The sequence below is a fragment of the Pseudonaja textilis genome, chromosome 5 (assembly GCF_049901715.1).
Source record: "Pseudonaja textilis isolate UNSWEBS1 chromosome 5, rPseTex1.2, whole genome shotgun sequence".
NCBI lineage: Eukaryota > Metazoa > Chordata > Lepidosauria > Squamata > Elapidae > Pseudonaja > Pseudonaja textilis.
Genome location: NC_141994.1, coordinates 19,882,872 through 19,904,565, shown reverse-complemented (window position 1 = coordinate 19,904,565; position 21,694 = coordinate 19,882,872). Strand labels below are relative to the sequence as shown.

Below are 21,694 nucleotides of genomic sequence, written 5' to 3'. Positions count from 1 at the left end.
TCTGCAACAGTCCCTGGACTGGAAGACAGCTATCCTATCACCCCTTGTCCTTCTCTGCTTACAATTTATTTACAATCGGTGGGTATGTTTAAAAAGTATTGTTTCATGCATTAAAAAAATAATAATCATTAAAGCGTTTTACCTGCTCTTTAAGATCGGTTGCACTTAAAGTATCGGGTGATAGTTGAGTGTCTGTCGGTACATTTGCCGGAGACTGTTCCAGGAGCAGCTCAGCAGAAACCGTTGGTGGTACAAGAATTTCCGGCACTGTTGGTAAAAACAAGAAAGAGAAAGGAATGCAAACAAAAGAAAAAGAAATTCAATAAGACATCTGTTTTTAAAAGCTTGTATCTTTCTGCAAAGCTAAAAATAACAACTCGGTGTACCAGCCAAAGGAATTCAACAAATTACCATGAATTATAATATAAATAAAACTCAAATTTGCTTACTAAAACTGCTGCGAGAAAATTTAAGATAAAATAAGTTAGTTCTGAATGTCTTTACTTACCAAAAATTAGTTTACCATTTACACATGCTTACACAAATACATACAAACACGCACACACACGTATATGTGTGTAAATGTAAAGGAATACATATTTCTTTTTTAAATAAAATACTACCAATTCTGATAAGTTTCCCTGATTTAAGAGCATAAGAGCAAGCGAACATCGTGAGTGAAAGTTTCAAATTGTTTTAGCTGTAAAAGAGAATTTTCCATAAATATTCCCAAAATGCAATGCGTATTTTTATGCATATATTTTGACAAGAACATGAGAGGAATAGAAAAATGCTTTATTAAAAATTGTCTGGTTTTAGAAGGGTAAACAATCCTAGTTGATACACTGAAAAATATAGAAATTTTAAAAAAAATTCTGCTAAAACAAACAAAAAAAAATCACAGCAGAAAGGTTATGGAAGCAAAATAAATGTATAGCAAGAATTCTATACATTCTGCAGCTATGTTGATTTGGAAAATGGCTTAGGCAGCAGGCCAAACAGATTTGCTTAATTGGTGTCTGTCTACCCCGCACAACCCAAAGAGAATTTGCACAAGATCTAGGTTTTTTTCATATTCTATACAGACAGAAGGATAAAATTGCACTAGGGCAAATCCATAATTCGAATCTCCACTCCTTCTCAGAATCAAACATCTAATGCTTGACTTCTTCTCCACTGCAGAACTTCTCACTAAGTTGTTCACAACATCTCACTAAATTGTTATAAAGATTATCGGGTAAGGCATCTTGAGAACCCAAGAGAAATACGGTGTAATTTTATACTTATGGAGAAATATACTGTAATAACCCTTATTATAAGACAGTACTGGTTGGAAGCATTATTTTACTAGCAGTATTTATAAGCATGGGAACTTCACTTTCCTTCAGAAATGTGCAAGATGATTGAACTGATCTTTCATGGGATTATTCCAATCAGTTACAGTGAAGAAACTCAAAGCTAAAGAGAGGTCAAAACATCTTTTTCAAGCTGAGAAATTCTGAAAGTAAGTCCTTGCTTGATTTTTACATGTGCACCCAATATAAGCCCTACACCACCACCACCCCAAAATAAGCCCTAATTAAGATCTCATCCACTCCAGAGTGCGCAGGTAAAAAATAAGCTAGGATAGGGATGGGGGAGCGAAGCTGCCCTATTACTTACCTTTGGACAGTTGTAGCCAGGCCTCGCACATCCCGACACCTACCTTGCCGGCCCATTTCTTCTGCAGGCAGCAAGGCTGGCAAGGCTTTCCTGAAGGCCTCTGGAGCCGATAACAAAGCTCCGAATCGATCCAGAGGCCTTCAGGAAAGCCTTATTGGCCGCACAAGAAGAAGTTCCTGAACGGCCCTGAAAGCGAAAAAGAGGCCAGGTGCAACGCGTGCAAGTGAGGTTAGTCAGTGGGTGACTTTGCCCCAAAACCTGGTGCCTTTTTTGGGCAGAAAAAAATATATAAGACAGCGTCTTATTTTGGGAGAAACACAGTATATGTGAGTATGAAATAAAAGGAAGGACTAATGTACATTAACGTCAGGCACAAAGTACCACACTTTATGTCGCCATTAAGATTTTTTGCTCAAGCCTATACACTAAAATCTGGTCAACTAACGGTCAGCACTAAATCAGAATTAACGGAAGTCAAGAGGCTGGATTTCGCTTGTGGGAATGTAATGATTCCAGACTGATTTCTCTCTTAACACCACCCCCAGTAAAGTAGTCAGAAAAACTCATAAGAAGACACACACACACACACACACACACAAATTACCAGTATTTCTCTATACCTGTGGAAAATGCTGCCCAAGGAATAGCAGGAGAGGTTTTCTGGGGTTCACCATTTCCATCTTTAAAAAAAATATCTGCAGCCTGAAAGTACAAAAAGCATATTGTTAAGCTAGGGACAAGATTTTCTTCACTGTTCCATTATTAATTTGAAGAATTTCCAAGCAGTGCCACTCGGTTTCCAGTTTGGTGCCCAGGGCTCCAGTGTTCCACATTTCCAAGGGGAGCTCCACGACACAAATGAGCATGAGAATGTATTTAATTGTACTTGGATGTACTTGAACTAAATCAAATCTAGGCTTTTTTTATTTCCCCTCAGACTATTTACGCTTTGCAATGTAGGCCTACATGTGGCCTTCAGCTCCCCAGATGATGGCTATTTCATCATGGCACCATTTTTGTATGATTTTGATAGAAAGTCATTTTTCATGCTATTTTAACTTTACTAAGACTGCAGTTCAGTTGGCCTTGTAATCTGCGTATTTATCTTGCAAGAAGCGCTTTCATCAATAATACGATACCAGAGAAAACGGCCACATCAAAATCTGCCTTCAACAAATGAATTATACTTATATATGGTATATAATCAAATACTGTGACATCTTTGACCTGTTTTACTAGACAGTTACAGATTATAGAGTTGGAAGGAGGTCCCTTGGAGGCCTTCTGGTCCAGTGGTCGCCAACCAGAGGGCCGGGGACCACTGGTGGTCCGTGAGAAAATGTTGGTAGTCTACAGAGAAACGTCACCCCCAAAGCAATTAATCCAGGCTGCGTGGAAATACAAGGCTGTGCGGCACACATGGCCCATGGGAACATAAGGCTTGCGTTGCTTGCATTGCGAACAACACGAGGTAGTGAGGGGAGGAAGGAAAGGGCGGAGGTGGGGGGAACTTGCCCCACTAGCCCCACGCGCCTGGCCTGACCACCGTGCTGTTCTTTCTGCTTCTTTCTTCTTCTGCTTTTGGCTGCATGCAAGGAAAGCAGCAAACGTCTCTCTTTCTCTCCCCCAAACTCCCCCAGAAATGAGTCTTTGGGACCCTGCAAGGCCTCCTGCTCCAAGAGGCTGCGCCAGCAAAGACTCATTTCTGGTGGAGTTTGGGGAAGAGAAAGAAAGGCTTCTGTTGCTTTTCTTGCATGAAGCCAAAAGCCTCTCCCCCACCCCACCCCCCACCCCCGAGAATGGAGCTGGAGACGGTATCCTGCAATCCCTAAATAAAGAATGATCGATTGGTAGGAAAACAGGGTGGGGAATTTTCCTGCAGACTTTTGGGGGGATTTTCCCAGGGTCTCTGGTCTGTGGGTTTTAAATTATGAGTCTGGTGGTCCCTGAAGTCCAAAAAGTTGGCGACCCCTGTTCTGTTCCATCTGCTCAGGCAGAAGACCCTATACCAGGGGTGTCAAACTGGATTTCTTTGAGGGCCAAATCAGCATTTGTAGTTCTCTTCCGTGGGTGGATGGGGTGGGGGGGTGGGGAGGCAGGATGGATGCCTCCTGCAGCACTGTGCTGGCCAAAATGGGGCACAGGGAGTCTGCACGTAGCCCCCCCATGCCTCATTTTCACCCTCCATTGCCTCCTGAAGCACTCTGCCAGCTGCAACCCATTTTGGGCCATTTTTCAGCCTGTTTCTGGACATTTTTCAGTCGAATTTGGAGGCTGTTTTTGGCACCCAAAAATGGGCCGGGGGGCCGCACTTGGCCGGTTTTGGCTGCCAGAGGCACCACGGGCTAGATTTAAGCACCCCGCAGACCAGATCCGGCCCATGGGCCTTGAGTTTGACACCCCTGCCCTATACCATTCCAGACAAGTATCTGCCAGTCTCTTCTTGAAAGCCTCCAGTGATGGAGCACTCACAACCTTTGAAGGCGAGATGTTCCACCGGTTGATTGTTCTCACTGTTAGGAAGTTTCTCCTTAATTCTAGGTTGCTTCTCTCCTTGATTACTAGTGCATGAGCGCTGTTACTTTATCCTGATTGGCTGTTTATTTATGCCAAAAAATATTTTCTTATACAAAAATGTGAAGTTTGGCATAACTTTATATTAAACATTGGCCCAACGGTCAGGAAATTCACTCTCTTGGCTCCCCCAACCGGTATAAACCAGCTTCCTGTATTCTTAACTTTTGGCACTCTGTTAGGAAAAAAAAAGGGGCGGGGGGGGAGACATGAAATGCCACCCCCACAAAAAAAAAAAAAGTGGCACCAGCGACTTTATAGCATGCAATCAACCAGACCCAATTTCCTTCCGCAGACGAGGTTTCAGACTCTGAAGGATCTTAAGCGGAGCTCCTTCAAGGAAAGAACCACCATATCAGTAGGCAGAAATTGGGGGCTCTGACAAAATAGGCCACTTTCAAAACACAAGAACAAGCCAATTTAGTAAAGAGGGGAAACAAATATAAGCTAGTCTGCGAAAGCAATCAAAAGACTGAAGCTCAGAATTCCTCAGATGTGCTCAACATTTATAGTCCAGTTCTGAACATTGGGATAAATTTTACTTATTGATATTCAGAGAAGCAACTGAACGTTCCGGGCATTTCAAATGTAAATTGTGGTTTTCTTGACCTTCTTAACAACTGATAAAACCGTAATAAAGTTACATAAATTAGAATCTGACACATTATAGATGATTGATTGATTTACACATAACTGTTCTGATCTAAGTTTTCCCAAAAAGCACTAAGTGGATTCTTTGTCCCGGCAAAACCCCTTTTGTTAAACGAAGGTGAATTTCTTGCATTCACATTCAGCCAAAGGCCTGGCAAACAGTCTTTCAAGGGTGTAAGAGCACACTTATCTAGCTTGGAGAGCTGCCAAGTAAATATTTTCAAACGCAGTGCTGACAAGGAAGGACTCAGCCCAGAGTCTCTGAGATGCACAGACAGATCTTCACACTGCTGAACGAATTGTTTCCTGCAAAAGCCCCTCCCCTTTTGCTCCTCTTTTAATCCCTATAGGAAGGGTGTGATGACCCAAGAGTAGGATACAAAATAAACACAGTCACAGAAAACAGGTGAAGCCCCTTTTATTCCTTCACTTTGCTTCCAAGTTCCAAATATCTTTGACTGGAGACAAAATACTCCTAACAAGCAGTTACAAGAAGGAGGAAATGCCATTTAAATTATAAAGAGTAAAAAAAACAACACAAACCAGGCAAGATAAGGGCTTGAAAACGTCCACAGATATTAGAACACACACTGGGAAGGACGCCAAACTCAGAGAGGAACAATAAACTAGAGATATTTCCATGCTTTGTTTCCAGCACTGGTCTGTATGCGTGTCCGTCCTCTTATCCAGTTGTCACAACTGCAGCCCATAAAGAGGATCAAAGCCTCTCCTCTCCCGTAGATCACATTTCTCCCTTATCCTCTCCTCCCTGTGTGCCCTCAGATGGAGAGGATATGGGCCTGGGTCCTCCTCTGACTGACCAGCCGGCCTCTGCCCTTCCCCAGCCTCCTCCACAACCTCCAGAGCCACACTTCCACTCCCTGTCGGCTGTTCCTCCTGTCCCTCAGAGTCAGTCTCCACCAGGGGCATGACAAAGGGCCATTCACCCTCCACCTGTGGCTTTACCCCCCACATCAACCCTTAGTTCATAATTGTTCTTTTCTTTTGGCAGCTCTGTGCATGCGCAGGCTGGGAACCAGCTCCAGCTTCTCTCCCACCTCACTGCTGCCCTACTCCAAAGGTAGCTGATAACTGCCAGACTGCCCTGCCCCATCTCTGCCTCTGACGCAGAGCCCTTGTCCGAGTCTTCCTCAGCCTCCAAGACTGCCCCATGTTCCTCCCCAACCTCCTTACTGTCTGACTCTGCTGCCAGATCCACTAGCCACTGGTAGGCCACAACAGTAACTATCCATTGCTCTGCTCTCAAATTTTGAATGCTGGAGTGTCCTACACAGCTTTACTTATTGAAAATATCATGGGCAAACATTTCAATATTTTGATTTCCATACCTCAAATCCTCCAAAGTAGTCATCATCCATTTTTCAGGAATACCTAGAGAACAACACACAATAAGAATTAATGACCTTCCTACTCTATTAATATATTTTCTTTGATATATTATAAATGTACAACAGAACTAGTTTGCCTGGTCTATTATAGTTTCTTTCAAAATCTAGATTTAATAGTTAACAATACAGTTACTAATTAAGTACAGAACTGGGACAAATAGAAAGACCGGTTATATCCTATGAACATAGCCTTCTCACTATTTTTTTAATCAGACTCTCAATATAAAGATAAATATTGCTGTTTCTTTTTAAATCAGGACACTAGGATGGGTTTAGTATGTTGAATGAAAAATATAGGACACCCCTTTTCTCTTTAAGGATAAGTAGTCCTCGAGTTATGACCACAATTGAGCCCAAAATTTATGTTGCTAAATGAGACATTTAAGTGAGTTTTTGCCCCATTTCATGACTTTTCTTGGCTTAGTTAAGTGAATCACTGCTGTTGTTGACTTAGTAACCCGGTTAAGTGAATCTAGCTTCCCCCTTGACTTTGTCAGAAAGGTCGCAAAAGGAGGTCATGCAATCATCATAAACATGAACCAGTTTCCAAGCATCTGAATTTTAATCATGTTAAAATGAGGATGCTCCAATGGTCATAAGTGTGAAAAATGGCCGTAAGTCACTTTTTACAGCGCCGTTGTAACTTTGAACGGTCAACCGTTGTAAGACGAGGACTACCTGTACCCAATTGCTAAATGAAAGTTTGTAAGTCAAGGATTATCTGTTTCTGTGGTTCAGCAGTGGGATCCTACCTATTCCACTACCAGTTTGGTGATCGTAGGCACACGCACAACTAAGGTGCACGCGCAGCTTTCCACAGACTAGCTGAGTCCTGCAGCGCCGATCAATTGAGAGGATAAAGAAGAGAAAAGCACAAGGGCAGGTAGGAGGGCTGGTCCTGCGCTTTTTTCTTCTTTCTCCTCTCAGCTGATCGTTGGGGTCTTTTTTTCCTACCAGGTTGGCCAAACCAGTAGATAACACCATTGCTTTGGTTGCTAACAAAATGTAAATACCTATTGAATTCAGCTTTGCTCTGGTGACAGCATCTATGCTTTATTGGTTGTAAAAACTGACTGGATGATCACTACCTCTTGGACCAACCTATACTACAGGTTATTGCTGTGAAAAAAATACATAAAGTGCCTTCTACTCTTGGAGGAAAGGCAGGATACAAATCTAGTGGAGAAATAAAATTAAAGCTTCCTAATTGGGAAGTGCATCCAGCTGTTAAGAAAAAAAGGTAATGGTACACAACATTTTAGATAGATTAATAGGGTGAGAAGAGCAATCTCCTAACTATGTTTTCCTATAACAGTTAGCTTGTGTTTATTCCTGACTTCTATGGAAGATATATTTAAATAAGCAATTTCCTGCCAGCTGCCAGTTTATTCAAACACAGAAATATTCCTTCAAAATTCCAGATGTGCACACCATTCTTTAAAAGAATGCCTAGCCCTTATTGAGCGAATGAAAATAAATGCTTATTCCTTTTTCAGAAACTTAAACTTGATTTGTTAATTACTGCGAAACATATTTTTTTCATGCTCAAATGCCAAGGGGTGATAGGTGGCCTGCTGTTATGAACCTTTACAAAGACGTGAATCATGGTAATAACCTTTAGGAAGGTAAAATTAACTCAAAGATATATGTCACTAACATAGATTTCCCAAGTATCAGTAATTTCAAAAAATGTAATTGTGGATCCACTGAAGGTTGGTGAGCTCAGGAGGGCACTTCACCTCTCACCCCGCACCCAAATTAACAAGCAATGGAACATCCAGAGAGGTTTTGCAATGCCTCTTAGTGTGTGCCCTGATGATGTTACCTAGTTTGGTAATGAAATGTCTGCAAGAAAACAACCAAGCTCAGAGAGCACCAAGGACCCTAAGCTACAAGTGTTCTTCTCTATCGGTGCCTCTTCGTGTTTCACAGCCCTGAACAGACTATTTGGTCATACAGTTTGGAAAAAGAGGTAGATAACTAAGAGCAGGGGTGGACTGCTACTGGTTCTCCCCGGTTCGAGCGAAATGGTAGCTAATTTTATCACTTTTAATGGCCAGTTCAGCTAACCGGTAAATACCACCCGTGGCCGGCCCCGCCTGCCCCGCTCCTCCCAGGAGTCTCTACGTTGGCCCATTTTGGATCCCAGGTAAGTACAGAGCCTGTGTGGAGGCTCGAGGAACGCAAAAAACAGGCCTCTCAGAGGCTCTGGAAGGCCGGAAACAGGCCCATTTGCAGCCTCCAGAGCATGGAGGAGGCCATTTTCACCCTCCTGGAAGCTTGAGGAAAGCTTCCGGAACCTGAAGAGGGAGAAAATATGCCTTCTGGAAGTTCCAGAAGGTCAGGAATGGGCCCGTTTCCAGCCTCTAGAGGGCCTCCAGAGCCCAGGGAGGGCAAAAACGGGCCTTCCACCATTATGCCGAAGGCTGACTAGGCCACACCCACCATGACCACGCCCACCCAGCAACCGGGCCGTTACTACAAAATTTTAAGCCCACCCCTGACTGAGAGGCAATACAACCGTCACCATGCCAGCAGTGTCCTGCAGCTGCCAAAAAGCCCAATGTAACCTATCAACACAGAGAGAGCATCAAGACAATGAGAAGTAATGCTACCACTTTAGACCACACTAGTGAGACCACACTTGGAATACTGCATCCAGTTCTCGTCACTACAGTAGAAAGAAGATGTTGAGATCCTGGAAAGTGTGCAGAGAAGAAGAAGAAAGATGGTAAGAGTCTGGAGGCTAAATTGTATGACAAATGGTTGAGGAACATGTCTAGCCTACTGAAAAGAACGATTAGGAAGGACAAAGTAGCTGTCTTCCAGTACTGAAGGAGCTGTCACAGAGAAGAGGGGGTTGATTTATTCTCTGGGACATCCGACGGCAGGGCAAGAAGTAATGGGTGGAAGCTTGTGAAAGAGATATTCAACCTATAAATAAGGAGAAAATTTTTTGACAGTGAGTGCAATTAATGAATGGAATAGCTTGCCCCTGGAGTTGTGGGTGCTCCAACATTGGAGGTTTTCAAAATCTGGACAATCATTTGACTGGGATGGCTACCACAGAGAGGAGGGGGTCAAGCTATTTTCTAAATAGCTTCTATAGGCCAGACAAGGAATAATGGATGGAAACTGAACAAGGAGAGATTTAACCTGGAAACAAGGAGAAACTTTCTGACAGTGAGAACAATCAACCCATGGAACAAAAGTTGCCTTCGGAAGTTATGGAGCATCATCATTTGAGACTTTCAAGAAGAGATTGTTCTGCAAAACCCGGATACAGATACAGATAATCACAGTTGAAAGGGACCTTGTAGGTCATCTAATCCAACCCCCCACCCAAGCGGGAGACCCTACACCATTTCTGACAAATGGCAGTCCAATCTCTTCTTGAAAGTCTCAAGTGATGAAGCTCCCACAACTTCAGAGGGCAACTTCTATTCCATGGGTTGATTGTTCTCACTGTCAGAAAGCTTCTCCTTGTTTCCAGGTTAAATCTCTCCTTGTTCAGTTTCCATCAATTATTCCTTGTCTGGCCTACAGGAACTTTAGAAAATAGCTTGACCCCGTCCTCTCTGTGGAAGCCCTTCAAATATTGGAAGACTGTTATCCTGTCTCCCCTGGTCCTTCTCTTCACTAGACTAGCCAAGTCCAGTTCCTGCAACCGTTCATTGTATGTTTTAGTTTCCAGTCCCCTAATCATCCTGGTTGCTCTTCTCTGTACTTTTTCTAGAGTCTCAACATCTTTTTTATAATGTGGTGACCAAAACTGGATGCAGTACTCTAGATGGGGTCTTACTAAGGCTTTATAGAATGGTATTAGTACTTCCATTGATCTTGATCTTGATCTGTTAATACAACTTAGGATTGCATTAGCTTTTGGGGCGGTGGCTGCACACTGCTGGCTCATATTTAGCTGGTTGTCCACTAAGACTCCAAGATCCCTCTCACAATTCCTGCTATTGAGCCTGGTTTCACCCAGTCTATATGTGTACTTTTGGTTTTTCTTGCCTAAGTGTAGGACTTTACTTTTCTCTACATTGAATTTCATTTTGTTAGATAGGGCCCAGTGTTCTAGTCTGTCAAGATCCATCTGGATCTTGAGCCTATCTCCTTGGGTGTTAGCTATTCCTGCCAGCTTAGTATCATCTGCAAATTTGGTAAGTTCCCCTTCTATTCCTTCATCTAAGTCATTAATGAAGATATTGAAGAGTACTGGGCCTCTGATGGAACCTTGTGGCACCCCACTGCTTACTTCCCTCCATGTAGACTTAGACCCAAATGGATTGCCACTTGTCAGAAATGGTGTAGGGTTTCCCACTTGGGCAGGGGATTGGACCAGATGACCTCTAAAGTCCCATTCCAACTCCGATATCTGTTATCTGTTATCAGTATAAGTCTCCTGTATTGAGTAATAGGTTTGGATAGAAGACCTCCATGGTCCCTTCCAGCTCTATGATTCTATACTATCTCCAAATATTTTTAGGACAGCCACACTAATAGTAAATACATATTTTCTGCTGCTCCAAGGTAGTATCAATGAAATTAGCTTTTGAAAAGTGATTATTTTGGGAATAAAATTATATTTTTATGAGCCACGGTGGCGCAGTGGTTAGAGTGCAGTACTGCAGGCTACTTCTGCTGACTGCCGGCTGACTGCAATTTGGCAGTTCAAATCCCACCAGGCTCCAGGTTGACTCAGCCTGGCATCCTTCTGAGGTGCGTGAAATGAGGACCCAGATTGCTGGGGGCAATAGGGTGACTCTGTAAACCGCTCAGAGAGGGCTGTAAAGCAGTATATAAGTCTAAATGCTATTGCTATTGCTACTTCATGATGGCTTAGGCAAAACATGTAACATCAGCATCCCCATTTGGAAAAGAAGGCCATTTTTGAACAAGATCATTCTTCAGATGGTAAAAGTAAATAAAATGATTAGATTTTTTTTTGATTGAAAATCATCATTCTTCCATTTGGAGATTGCCGCAAAAATAAATAAATTCACAACTTCATAGTTGAAATTTAAACTATATAGATGGCTTCACACAGTCACAACCTTTAAAAGAAATCTGAGGAGATCGGGAACCAATTCTGGAACAATAGTCCATCTTCCCTTCTGTGGAATGGGGCGGTTGCCAGGATAAGGGCACCATCTTGTGGACACATCAGCTTATGAGGGAATAGTACAGGGGTCTTCAAACTTGACAGCTTTAAGACTTGTGTACTTCAACTCCCAGAATTCCTCCCCCAGTCATGTTAGCGCGGGAATTCTGGGAGTTGAAGTCCACAAGTCTTAAACTTGCCAAGTTTGAAGAGCCTTGGAATAGTATCTGTGGAACCTACAAAGTTGGAAATCAAGCACCTTTGCCACTATGTTTAAAAAAGTGTCAAAATATTTTTGTTTTTTTACTCCTTCAGAATGGTATCATTTTCTTTTCTACCAACTTAATGGTAGTTTGCAGGTTCTGGACCACACACTTAAAAACAGTCTGCTCATAATCAAACTGACCCAATCAAGTTCTTCTCACCAATTAGTGTTTCCACCAATATCTGGATAGGCAGGAATGTCCAGGTAGGTTGGAAACCCCTGTACTGTACAACGGTAAAAGTCTATGGAGATTCTTAGTCATCCAGGTCTTGGTTGTCTCAAAGGTGCTTTTTCAAGAGGCAACTGGACTTTCCAGAAGCTTCTTGGATGAGAAGAAGAAGAAGAAAAACCCAGAAAGTAACTGTTGTACATCTCCTGCAAGGAGATTCATGACTTCAAGACAAAAAACAATTGAGAATGTCTGATTTCTACATCATTCGTCCATAAGAGCCCTCAGGAACAGATATACCATTTAGTTAAATATGTATCTTCTCAGAAGATAATTAGATGTCTTTAAAAAAAAATGTAGGAAGAGTCTGGATTTTTGGGGCAACCAAGTATCAACTTCAAGGAGATAACCATGAAAGGAATCAGCAAATGGAAGAAGAGTTTCAGGGCTGATCCTCTCCACAGACCAGGTTAAGGGACAAACTCTTCTTTCCATTACTGTCAGTTGCAAGAAACCAGGAACAGGAGGGGAATTCAAGGCAATAAAAGTTTGTTTCATGCTACCTATACACAAGAATCTGATCTACTAACAGTCAAGCTAAATTGGTGCTAGTTGACAGTCAAGGGAATTCACAGATGGGGATGCTGGATGTGGGAACATAAGTATTCTAAACTGATGATACATTTAACCCCTCCACCTGCTCATCTCCTTCAACCAGAGGTGGTATTCAGCCAGTTCTGACCAGTTCTGGAGAACCGGTAGTAGAAAATTTGAGTAGTTTGGAGAACTGGCAAATGCCACCTCTGACTGGCCCCGCCCCCATCTATTCTCTGCCTCCCGAATCCCAGCTGATTGGCTGGGTCTTCTTTGGTTGCCCTGCACAGGAGAACAGTGCTGGAAAGCAGGTTAGTGGCCCCGCCCCCATCTATTCTCTGCCTCCCGAATCCCAGCTGATTGGCTGGGTCTTCTTTGGTTGCCCTGCACAGGAGAATGGAGCTGGAAAGCAGGTTAGTGGGGTGGGGAGGGAATGGGATTTTGCAGTAACCTTCCCCTTCCACGCCCACCAAGCCACACCCACCAAGTCACACGATACCTGCCATGCTCCCAGAACTGGTAGTAAAAAAATTTGAATCCCACCACTGCCTACAACTAAGATCAAATGAAGAACTACTTGCTTGTCTTCTTCTGTCTTCCTTACCAAAGTATCTGGTGCGCTTCATATTATTAGTCTTGGGCTAGATTAGAATCTCCTATTTGTAGTTTATACAGTTTATATAATCAACTTCTTAAATACTCTAAAAGGGAAACCAGTTTGACTGTAAGCAGCAAGCTGTTCCATCGGTGTGGTTGATATGATGCTTACATGGTTTTTTGCTGCAGTTCGATAGGCTATAATTTTTTAAAAAAAAATCAATACATGCCATCTTAACCTGGGTTTTGTCACAAAAAGTCGGGAAACCTGAAAATAAGTATTGTTATTTTTTTTTTTCAATTAAAAGATGAAGCAATAAAAAGCATTAAAAGAAAAAAACACGATAATGTTTCTTAGGCAAATACTGTTTTCTTCTTCTCGTCCCAGACTCTATGGATTTCACTCTTAATATGTTGCTTGCTTTAAAAATAAATTTGCAGATGTAAATGGAAATCCATAGCTGCCTTTTTCAAAATAGGCTAATCTGTAATGTAGATAACCATCCCTACGTCTCCAAATGTCCCAAGATTACAATGAAACTCGAGAGCGCCTTTTCATTTTCAGCAACACAAAATGAGAGACGAACATGGGAAAAATCAGAGTTGCCTAGTCTAGAGTAAAGTTACTTCTAGCAAGCTATCCTTCATCCCTTTACCAACTCCAGATGTTCCATAATTATTTACAGCTTAGGCTGGCTAAATATAGATCTAAATGTTATTTTGTGTGATTTGACATACATTTAAAAAAAATCCCCCCAAGACTTTTAAATGCTACAATTAAGTCTAAGGGATATAAACTACAAATGAAATAACTCTCAATGACAGCAAACTTTTGCTTATTATAAAGAGCCTTAATAAAGAATTATTGCAGCACAGCAACAAAAGAAAGTTCTCATTATAAATATGCTGATTTATACTTTGATGCTTTTAAGATGTTTTTTCCCACATTTCTGAAATATTTTAGGTAGGAGAACCACAAGAGATCAACAACAACAAGAAAAAGAGCTTTTTAAAACCAATCATCGCTCAATTGTAGCATATATATCACAGAAATGCGTGGGGTTTTTTATCTAAAAAAACCTCCAAAACAGCATTTTTCCTCTTTTCTCTATTTTATCAGATCTTAATCTTAATCCGCAAAATGTAAATGTTCTGTCCCAACAACAAGCTACAGCATTAAGTCTGATCTTCTTTCCCTTTTAAAAAAATGATATCAAAATATATCTTGATATATTTTGTGTACATGTGCACAGCATGTTAAAATATTTCATTTTCCAAATTGAAAAAAAAAATCACACCGTTCTGGAAACATGATTGCTTTCTGAACTGAACAATTACCCTTACAAGAAATGAAGTTTTAAAAACATATGCCAGCATGAATTTCTTCATATCTTAGAGCGACGTGAGTTGTCAACTGCGTGAAATTAAGATCCAACATCACCGGGAATATTTTTCCTTAGCCCATATTCTTAACAGCATCGCTAAACAGAAAATAGTGAAGTTTGATTTTATCCACTCATTGCAGTGGCTTGGTTTCCTTTACACACTTATGCACTTGGATAACAGGCAAATCAGTGGTGGGATTCAAAAAATTTTTACTTCCAGTTCTGTGGGCATGGCGTGGCTTGGTGGGCATGGCAGGGGAAGGATACTGTAAAATCTCCATTCTCCCCCCACTCCTGGGGGAAGATTACTGCAAAATCCCCATTCCCTCCCCACCCCACTAACCTGCTTTCCAGCTCCATTCTCCTATGCAGGGCAACAAAAGAAGACCCAGCCAATCAACTGGGACTCAATAGGAGGTGGAGAATAGATGGGGGTGGGGCCAGTCAGAGGTGGTATTTGCTGGTTCTCCGAACTACTCAAAACTTCTGCTACTGGTCCTCCAGAACTGGTCAGAACCTGCTGAATATCACCTCTGAGGTAAATCACATCACATCTCAAAAAGGCCATTTCACAAGTGATCTCACATTTCCTGGGCTTTATGAAATTAGAAATTCAAACCCCTGGGCTGGAAACCAGAAGGAAGGAAGGACAGTTGGAAATGTATCCACTGATACCAAGTTTGGTAAGATTAAGACACTAAAAACATTGTCAAAATACAATGTTTACATTACATTACAAGCTTTCAAGGAAGGAGACAAGATTCTACTACAACAACTACATCAGATGGTAGTAGAGTCCTTGCAAGGTGAATCAATTCGCTGGTACCTTGCTCCAACAACTCTACATCTGAAGGAAAAGTACCTGTGAAGATTATTTTTCTTTCCTTATTGTTCTTCTTGAGCGTGTGATCTCAAAGTCTGTGGAGCTAGGCAGGGTACAAGCCTTAAAAATAAACGTATCAGATTAGGCCAAATCTAGTGGAACAGGTTGAACTAGTCAAGTCCTGTCCATTACATCATCTCTGTCAAACAAATCACCCACAAGTATGCCAAGTCGTGTTCAGGCAGTTTGCAAATGGCTTCATCTTACTCAAGACCGTACAGACCATTTCCAATGCACTCAGACCAAAACTGGGGAAAGTGTTAATTTAGAACATAACTGTAATCAAAGGAGGCAATAAAAATGCACAAGAGCTTGGTCCTAAATGACTCTATCCCTCCCAGGTACTGAATGAAAAAGCAAGGAATCATCAAGGTGAGAGGCTAATTTGATACACAGATGTATCCTCAATTTTGGAAAATATGTAAGAAGATAATAAGGGCCCCCTCAAAGCGGAATGATGGAATCCCGTCTGAATTAGGGATAATAACAGGTGTGCACTGAAGGACATCTGTATTGTGAGTGGCAGCGAAGAATATAATTACACCAATTTTTCCTTGTGGTGGACAGACTTCAAAGACTGATCAAGGAATGTGTTTCCCATCGTTGGGGGGAAAATCGCTTCAAACTAATAAACATGGACAAACTAATAAATAGCAGAGTTGGGTTTTCTTTTATTGGAGTTCACCATTCTTTCTTTTTTTAATTTGTTTTATTAAATAAAATACAAAGAAAAAAACAAACAGGAATAGGAAATTAAGGGAAGGAAAAGAAGCGAGGAAAAGGGGGTGTGAGATACAACGGAAAAAAAGGATTAAAAAAAGGCATTGATTACAGACTCTTAGCACAGTACAAGATTAAATCACACTAACTTTTTGCTTTTACACATTAATATATAACTAGCCATTTCTATAACAACGAATCTTTCTGACCAACAAAACCAAAGCCAAAGTTTCATTTTTTTTCCATCACAAGCACAAAATCCAGAAGTGATATCCAAATGAAATAAATGATCTATCTTTCTTAACTAGTAACATAAGTCCAAGCATCCCCAATTTCCTGCCATATGTATGCACTACATAAACAGTATTCAATAGATCAGCTTTCACGTCTGATCCTCAGAGATTCAGAAGAGGGGTCAGTCCAGAACAAACTCAAACATAGAATACAGGAAAAAAATGAAGATCAAGAGATTAAAAAGGATTGAGCTACCCCAAGAACCCTGTTCAAGCCACACCAGAAACCCAATGTTGTAAAGGGCATTCTTTAGCAAACCATTATGTCCTATAAGAAGAGAAGCCAAGAAGTATAATTCAAGGTTGGTGTTATTTTCCTCATGTTTTTTCAACTGTTGTTCACTTTCTAGGCCCAGCATAAAAATTGGATCTCTCTGGAGACGACTTGATAACATCAAGAAAGTTCAAGAGCTACAATTCTATTAAGTCTTGGCTGATCAACAATATGATACCAATACAGTCTCCTCTGGAGCGCCATTTACACAGCATAACCACGAAAAAGACAGAAGAAAAACAGCATGTCTCTGCATTATATTTCAATTGCAACCTTGAAAACTGCTGGTCATTTTTCACATTCTTCCTGCGCATGCAGGTAATATAGAAATTTGTGAAATCCTGTGAAGATGAGCCAAGTCATGTTTCTACATCACCCAAAAGTGATGCATTTTAAAAATGCAACTGGACTTTCTTTGTTTCTCCTTGAAGACCTTTCGCTTCTCATCCAAGAAGCTTCTTCAGCTCTGAAGACCATGACTGAGAATTTCCATAGACACTTGTGGACTTTTTTTGGAAAGCAAAGTCAAGGCTTTTGGGAATAATTCTAATTCTCCCTAAAGAATCACTCCTGCTTTCCATTGTTTGACCTCTTTGATTAATTCAGAAAAAAAAGAAAAGCAATTACAAGTTTCATAAAAGAAATTTTAAAAGTTTTGCTTCTCATCCAAGAACCTTCTTCAGTTCGTCAGATGAAGCTTCTTGTTTCTTCAAGGAAAAACAAAGAAAGTCCAATTGACTGAAGAAGCTTCTTGGATGAGAAGCGAAACATCTTCAAAGAAAAACCAGAAAGTCCAGTTGCCTTTTGAAAAAGCACAAAATCCAGAAGTGATATCCAACTGAAATAAATTATCAATCTTTCTTAACTTACTTTCTTAAGTCCAAGCATGACCTGGATGACCTGAGAATCTCCATAGATATTTCTACATCACCCTTTACACAAATATGTTCAATAATGTTTTTTGTGAATATTTCCGCCTGCCTGCAAACTGAAAGAGAACTTTCCGTGATGCACCAACCATATGCTAGTGATATCTCCCAAGGATATTAATTTTTCATTTTAGGAATGACATGCAACTTTTATCTACAAACCTGCTGTTCATGAGCCAGGACATACCAGCATAGAAATTTGATCAAGTAATGGACATTATACATGAAAAAAGCATGCGTCCACAATACCATGAAATACATGAGCTTCAGTTATAATTTGCCGTCTGCCGAATGAGTTTCCAGCGCAATCTTGTCTGCTGATGTAAAACACATCATCATTACTAAGAAAACCTTCAGATGTTTGATCAGGAACAGGATGAACTGATCTTGCCACAGGTTAATTATCTGAGATGTTCTAATAAATGAATGGGAAGCTCGTCTTTGAGCAAAACTGACAGTTTAATTAAGAGGTAATGATTACGAAAAGTGCTGGAGAGAAGATGACATTTCCAGAAAAATCAGCTGCAGATTGATATTGTTACTTCTCGTAAGAAAAAAAGAGTTAGGAAAAGTAGGTGCTTATATACAATTAGGATAGGAAGAGAAAACTGAAGTCTGCAATTCTAATAAAATCTCAAGGGTATGTGAGACTGACACGTCTTTTCCACCGCTTGATCATTGGTTAAATTGAAATGCGGGGAGATTAAACTATACTTTGACTCAGTGGTGGGATTCAAAAAATGTTACTACCGGTTCTGTGGGCGTGGCTTGGTGGGTGTGGCTTGGTGGGCGTGGCAGGGAAAGGATACTGCAAAATCCCCCTTCCCTCCCCTCCCCATCCTACTAACCTGCTTTCCAGCTCTGTTCTCCTGTGCAGGGCAACCAAAGGAGACCCAGCCGATCAGCTGGGACTCAGTGGGAGGCGGAGAACAGATGGGGGCGGGGCCAGTCAGAGGTGATATTTGCCAGTTCTCCAAACAACTCAAAATTTCCGCTACCGGTTCTCCAGAACTGGTCAAAATCTGCTGAATCCCACCTCTGCTTTGACTCCAGAACAGCCTTGATAGTCTCTAATGAAAGCAAATCAAGACCAGAACTTCATATTCCTTGTTATTTTCTTAGGGGAATCTGGATGTAGGAAGAGAGCTTGGTGTAACCCAAATCTGCGTATCAAAATAATGCTGCTAGCATCATAATGGAAGCTTCCAATTAAGCAATGATTTGGTTGGGAGGCAGAATAAAATTGGCCAATCTAGGATAAGATACACACAGTATAAGCACCTGATCAAATCCTTCTCAAAATAAAATCTTATTTGTCACCTAATTAGAAAACAGGCTGTACATTACAGCTTAAAATTCATATTCTTACTCCAGAGAACTATTTATCTATTTGTTTAAAAAAAAATCAACTGTATCTGTTAGCAAACATATCTGCACATATGATTAAGAGAGCCAGTTTGGTCCAGTGGTTATAGTACCAGGCTAAAAAGCTGGAGGTCATGAGTTCAAGTCCCATCTTAGCCATGAAAGTTAGCTGGGTGGCCTTGGGCTAGTCTCTCTCTCTCTCTCTCTCTCTCTCTCTCTCTCTCTCTCTCTCAGCCTGACATACCTCACAGGGTTGTTGTTGTAGGGGAAATAGGAGGAGAAAGGTTTGTAAAAATAATAAAGCTGAGATGCAAATAAATAAAAAAATATGCAACTTGCCCTAAGAAATGACGTTTGATTATTTTAACATAAAAGGAGACCCTCAGAATTTCTCTTACGAGTTACATACCAGCTATTTCTGAAAAAAATGACCATAAAGCAATAAATGTAATTGTAAAAAAAATATTGTACACTGTCCAGAGTAACTTTCCGTGCAATGGGTGGCCATATAAAATTGACTAACGAATGATTAATGCATTAAAACTAGTGTTGTTTATTTACTTCGGTGATGTACATGCCTTTCATTTCCAAAAAAGCGCTGAGTAGTTTACATAATACAAAAAATAAAAACACAAAATACTAAAGGGAAAATAATTTTTTAAAAACCCAGACCCAAGCATACAGAAAAACAAGTTTTGCTAAGGAAAAGTTTGCATAACTTCCCAGAGTCCTGCTTCAGTGACTTGCTTGGCGCTTTTTCAGACTTGTTAATCATGGTTTGCAAACCACAAAGACCACATTTGCATATCGCACTAAGCAAAAACAAAACCACATATGATCTGCGAGCCCGCTGTTCAAAAAGATGCACAACTTTTTTTTTCAATGAATTTTTATTTCAGTCTTTGACCAACTTAAGAATTCATGTAAAACTTCACAACCCTAAAAAAATTACCAGCTACAGTTTAAAAACAACCTTTGCTTATCAGCAATACAAGGAACTAAAGAACAATAATTTCTGGCCCGTGTGGCACAGTGGGACAGTGCCATCCAGATTTTACAGAATACAGAATAAGGTAGTTAGAAGATACCTTACAAGTCTTCTAGCCCCCACCCCCTGTTCAAACAGGAGAATCTAAACCACTTAATGTTGCACAGCTGGAATTGGCCATTTTGAAAAATCATTTTATTATAAAAACAGAAGACATGTCTCTGTATGCTCCAGATTTAACAATATGTAAAGGATTGACAAAAGTATTTTTACTATAATAGTATATGGATCTCTTTTTTGTTTACATGTAGTACATTTTAATCACTGTTAGGTATGAATGTCTTGTTTGATTTTAGTAGCATTTGATTTTTCTACCTTTTTATTACGTTTCGGTAGTTGATACCTCACCACAAAAATAAAAACAAAATTCAAAAAATGAATCCATAACTTAATAAGAACAAATGCAGAGGACATAGTTAATGTTTAAAACCGCGATACTGTTGAAAAACTAAGTGTCAATATGGCCTGGCATAACCTGGTTTAGTCTAAGCACTATGGAACCCATAAGCAGAAATGTGGAGCCAGATCAAAAACCTAAGTCTCGTTTAAAGTGATTCTAAAATGTCATTTAAACTTAAACAATGGAAAAACTATCAGCTGTACAAGAAACTAAAGAATTATAACAAAAAATGAAAATGAAAGTTATAAGTTATATAAAGTTATATAACACACACACATACACACACTGGGTGTGTGTGAGAGAGAGAACAAGAGAGGTGGGGGATTCTAAAAAAAATCCAGAAAGAACAGCATGGAGCTTAAAGAATAAGGCACAACATACAACATGGAATAGGAGCACGATATCGTGAGCAGGAAAACACAAAGCTTTGCCAACTTTTATGGGAACAAATTATGAGTGGAGAAGCATTAAGGCATCACAGCCAGAGAGTTTGAGAAGGAACTATTTTCAGATGAACTAGAAAAAAACTACAGAAACACATAGAAGCGTTTAAAATTGTTCAAATCTGAGAAAAAGACATCTGTCCATAACTATGATGATGCCTAAATGATATACAACTGTGAGTAGATATCATAGGGGCCCCCATACAATTGCTTTGCCCGGGGCCCATAATGCTGTTAAGATGGCCCTGTGTCCATTTCTCCCCAAAACAGCTGACTAACCCCAATATTTATGATTCACTAAGCCCTCCAGAAAAAAAAGAGGTTTGCAGACAGGTGTGGGGGCACTCAAGAGATAGCATCTGATTAGAAACTTCACCTGTCCCGATTCCTCTTCCTTTGGGTGCCCCTCCAAAGAGTCAGCCAAGCCTTGCCCTTATGCATTATTACATTTATTACATGATTACACCCCACCACTTTAAAAAAAAAAGAGTTAAGGGGATAACTATTTAATTATTCGTGTATTAACTGCAGCTAGAATCGTATTTGCTCAAAACTGGAAAAGTGAAAAAGATTTCGATAGAAGAGAACGTGATCAGGAAAAATATTCAAATATGCAGAAATGAACAGACTAACTAATGCTGGCAATTAAAGGGGGGAAAAACTGAATATTGTATGATACAGGAATTATTGTATCAATGGTTGGAAAAGAAAAATCGAAATTAGAAATTAAGTATATGAACATAGAGGATAGATAGATAGATAGATAGATAGATAGATAGATAGATAGATAGACAGACAGACATAGATTGACAGACAGATAGAAATAGATATATAGACAGACAGACAGACGAGATATAGAGATGGATGGATGGATGGATAGACAGATAAATACATAGATACATAGATACATAGAAAGAATATATATGAAC

General features: G+C 40.4%; 1 protein-coding gene across 7 annotated transcripts in view; it reads right to left on the bottom strand.

Annotated features, from left to right (window-relative positions):
* Positions 1-21,694, bottom strand: part of CCDC91 (coiled-coil domain containing 91) — a 539,477-nt gene that overhangs the window by 94,270 nt on the left and 423,513 nt on the right. For 3 of the 7 annotated variants that reach the window (XM_087934240.1, XM_026702071.2, XM_087934241.1), the window contains exons 2-4: positions 6,237-6,279; positions 2,283-2,364; positions 143-267 (exon numbers count right to left, since the gene is read on the bottom strand). In XM_087934240.1, coding sequence (XP_087790366.1) covers positions 143-267; positions 2,283-2,364; positions 6,237-6,266 — 237 coding nt within the window. In that variant the 5' untranslated portion in view covers positions 6,267-6,279. Of the gene's footprint in view, positions 1-142; positions 268-2,282; positions 2,365-6,236; positions 6,280-7,434; positions 7,454-15,236; positions 15,354-21,694 lie in introns of those variants that run through there. The other 4 variants (XM_087934237.1, XM_087934242.1, XM_087934238.1 and 1 more) reach the window with 3 other exon arrangements.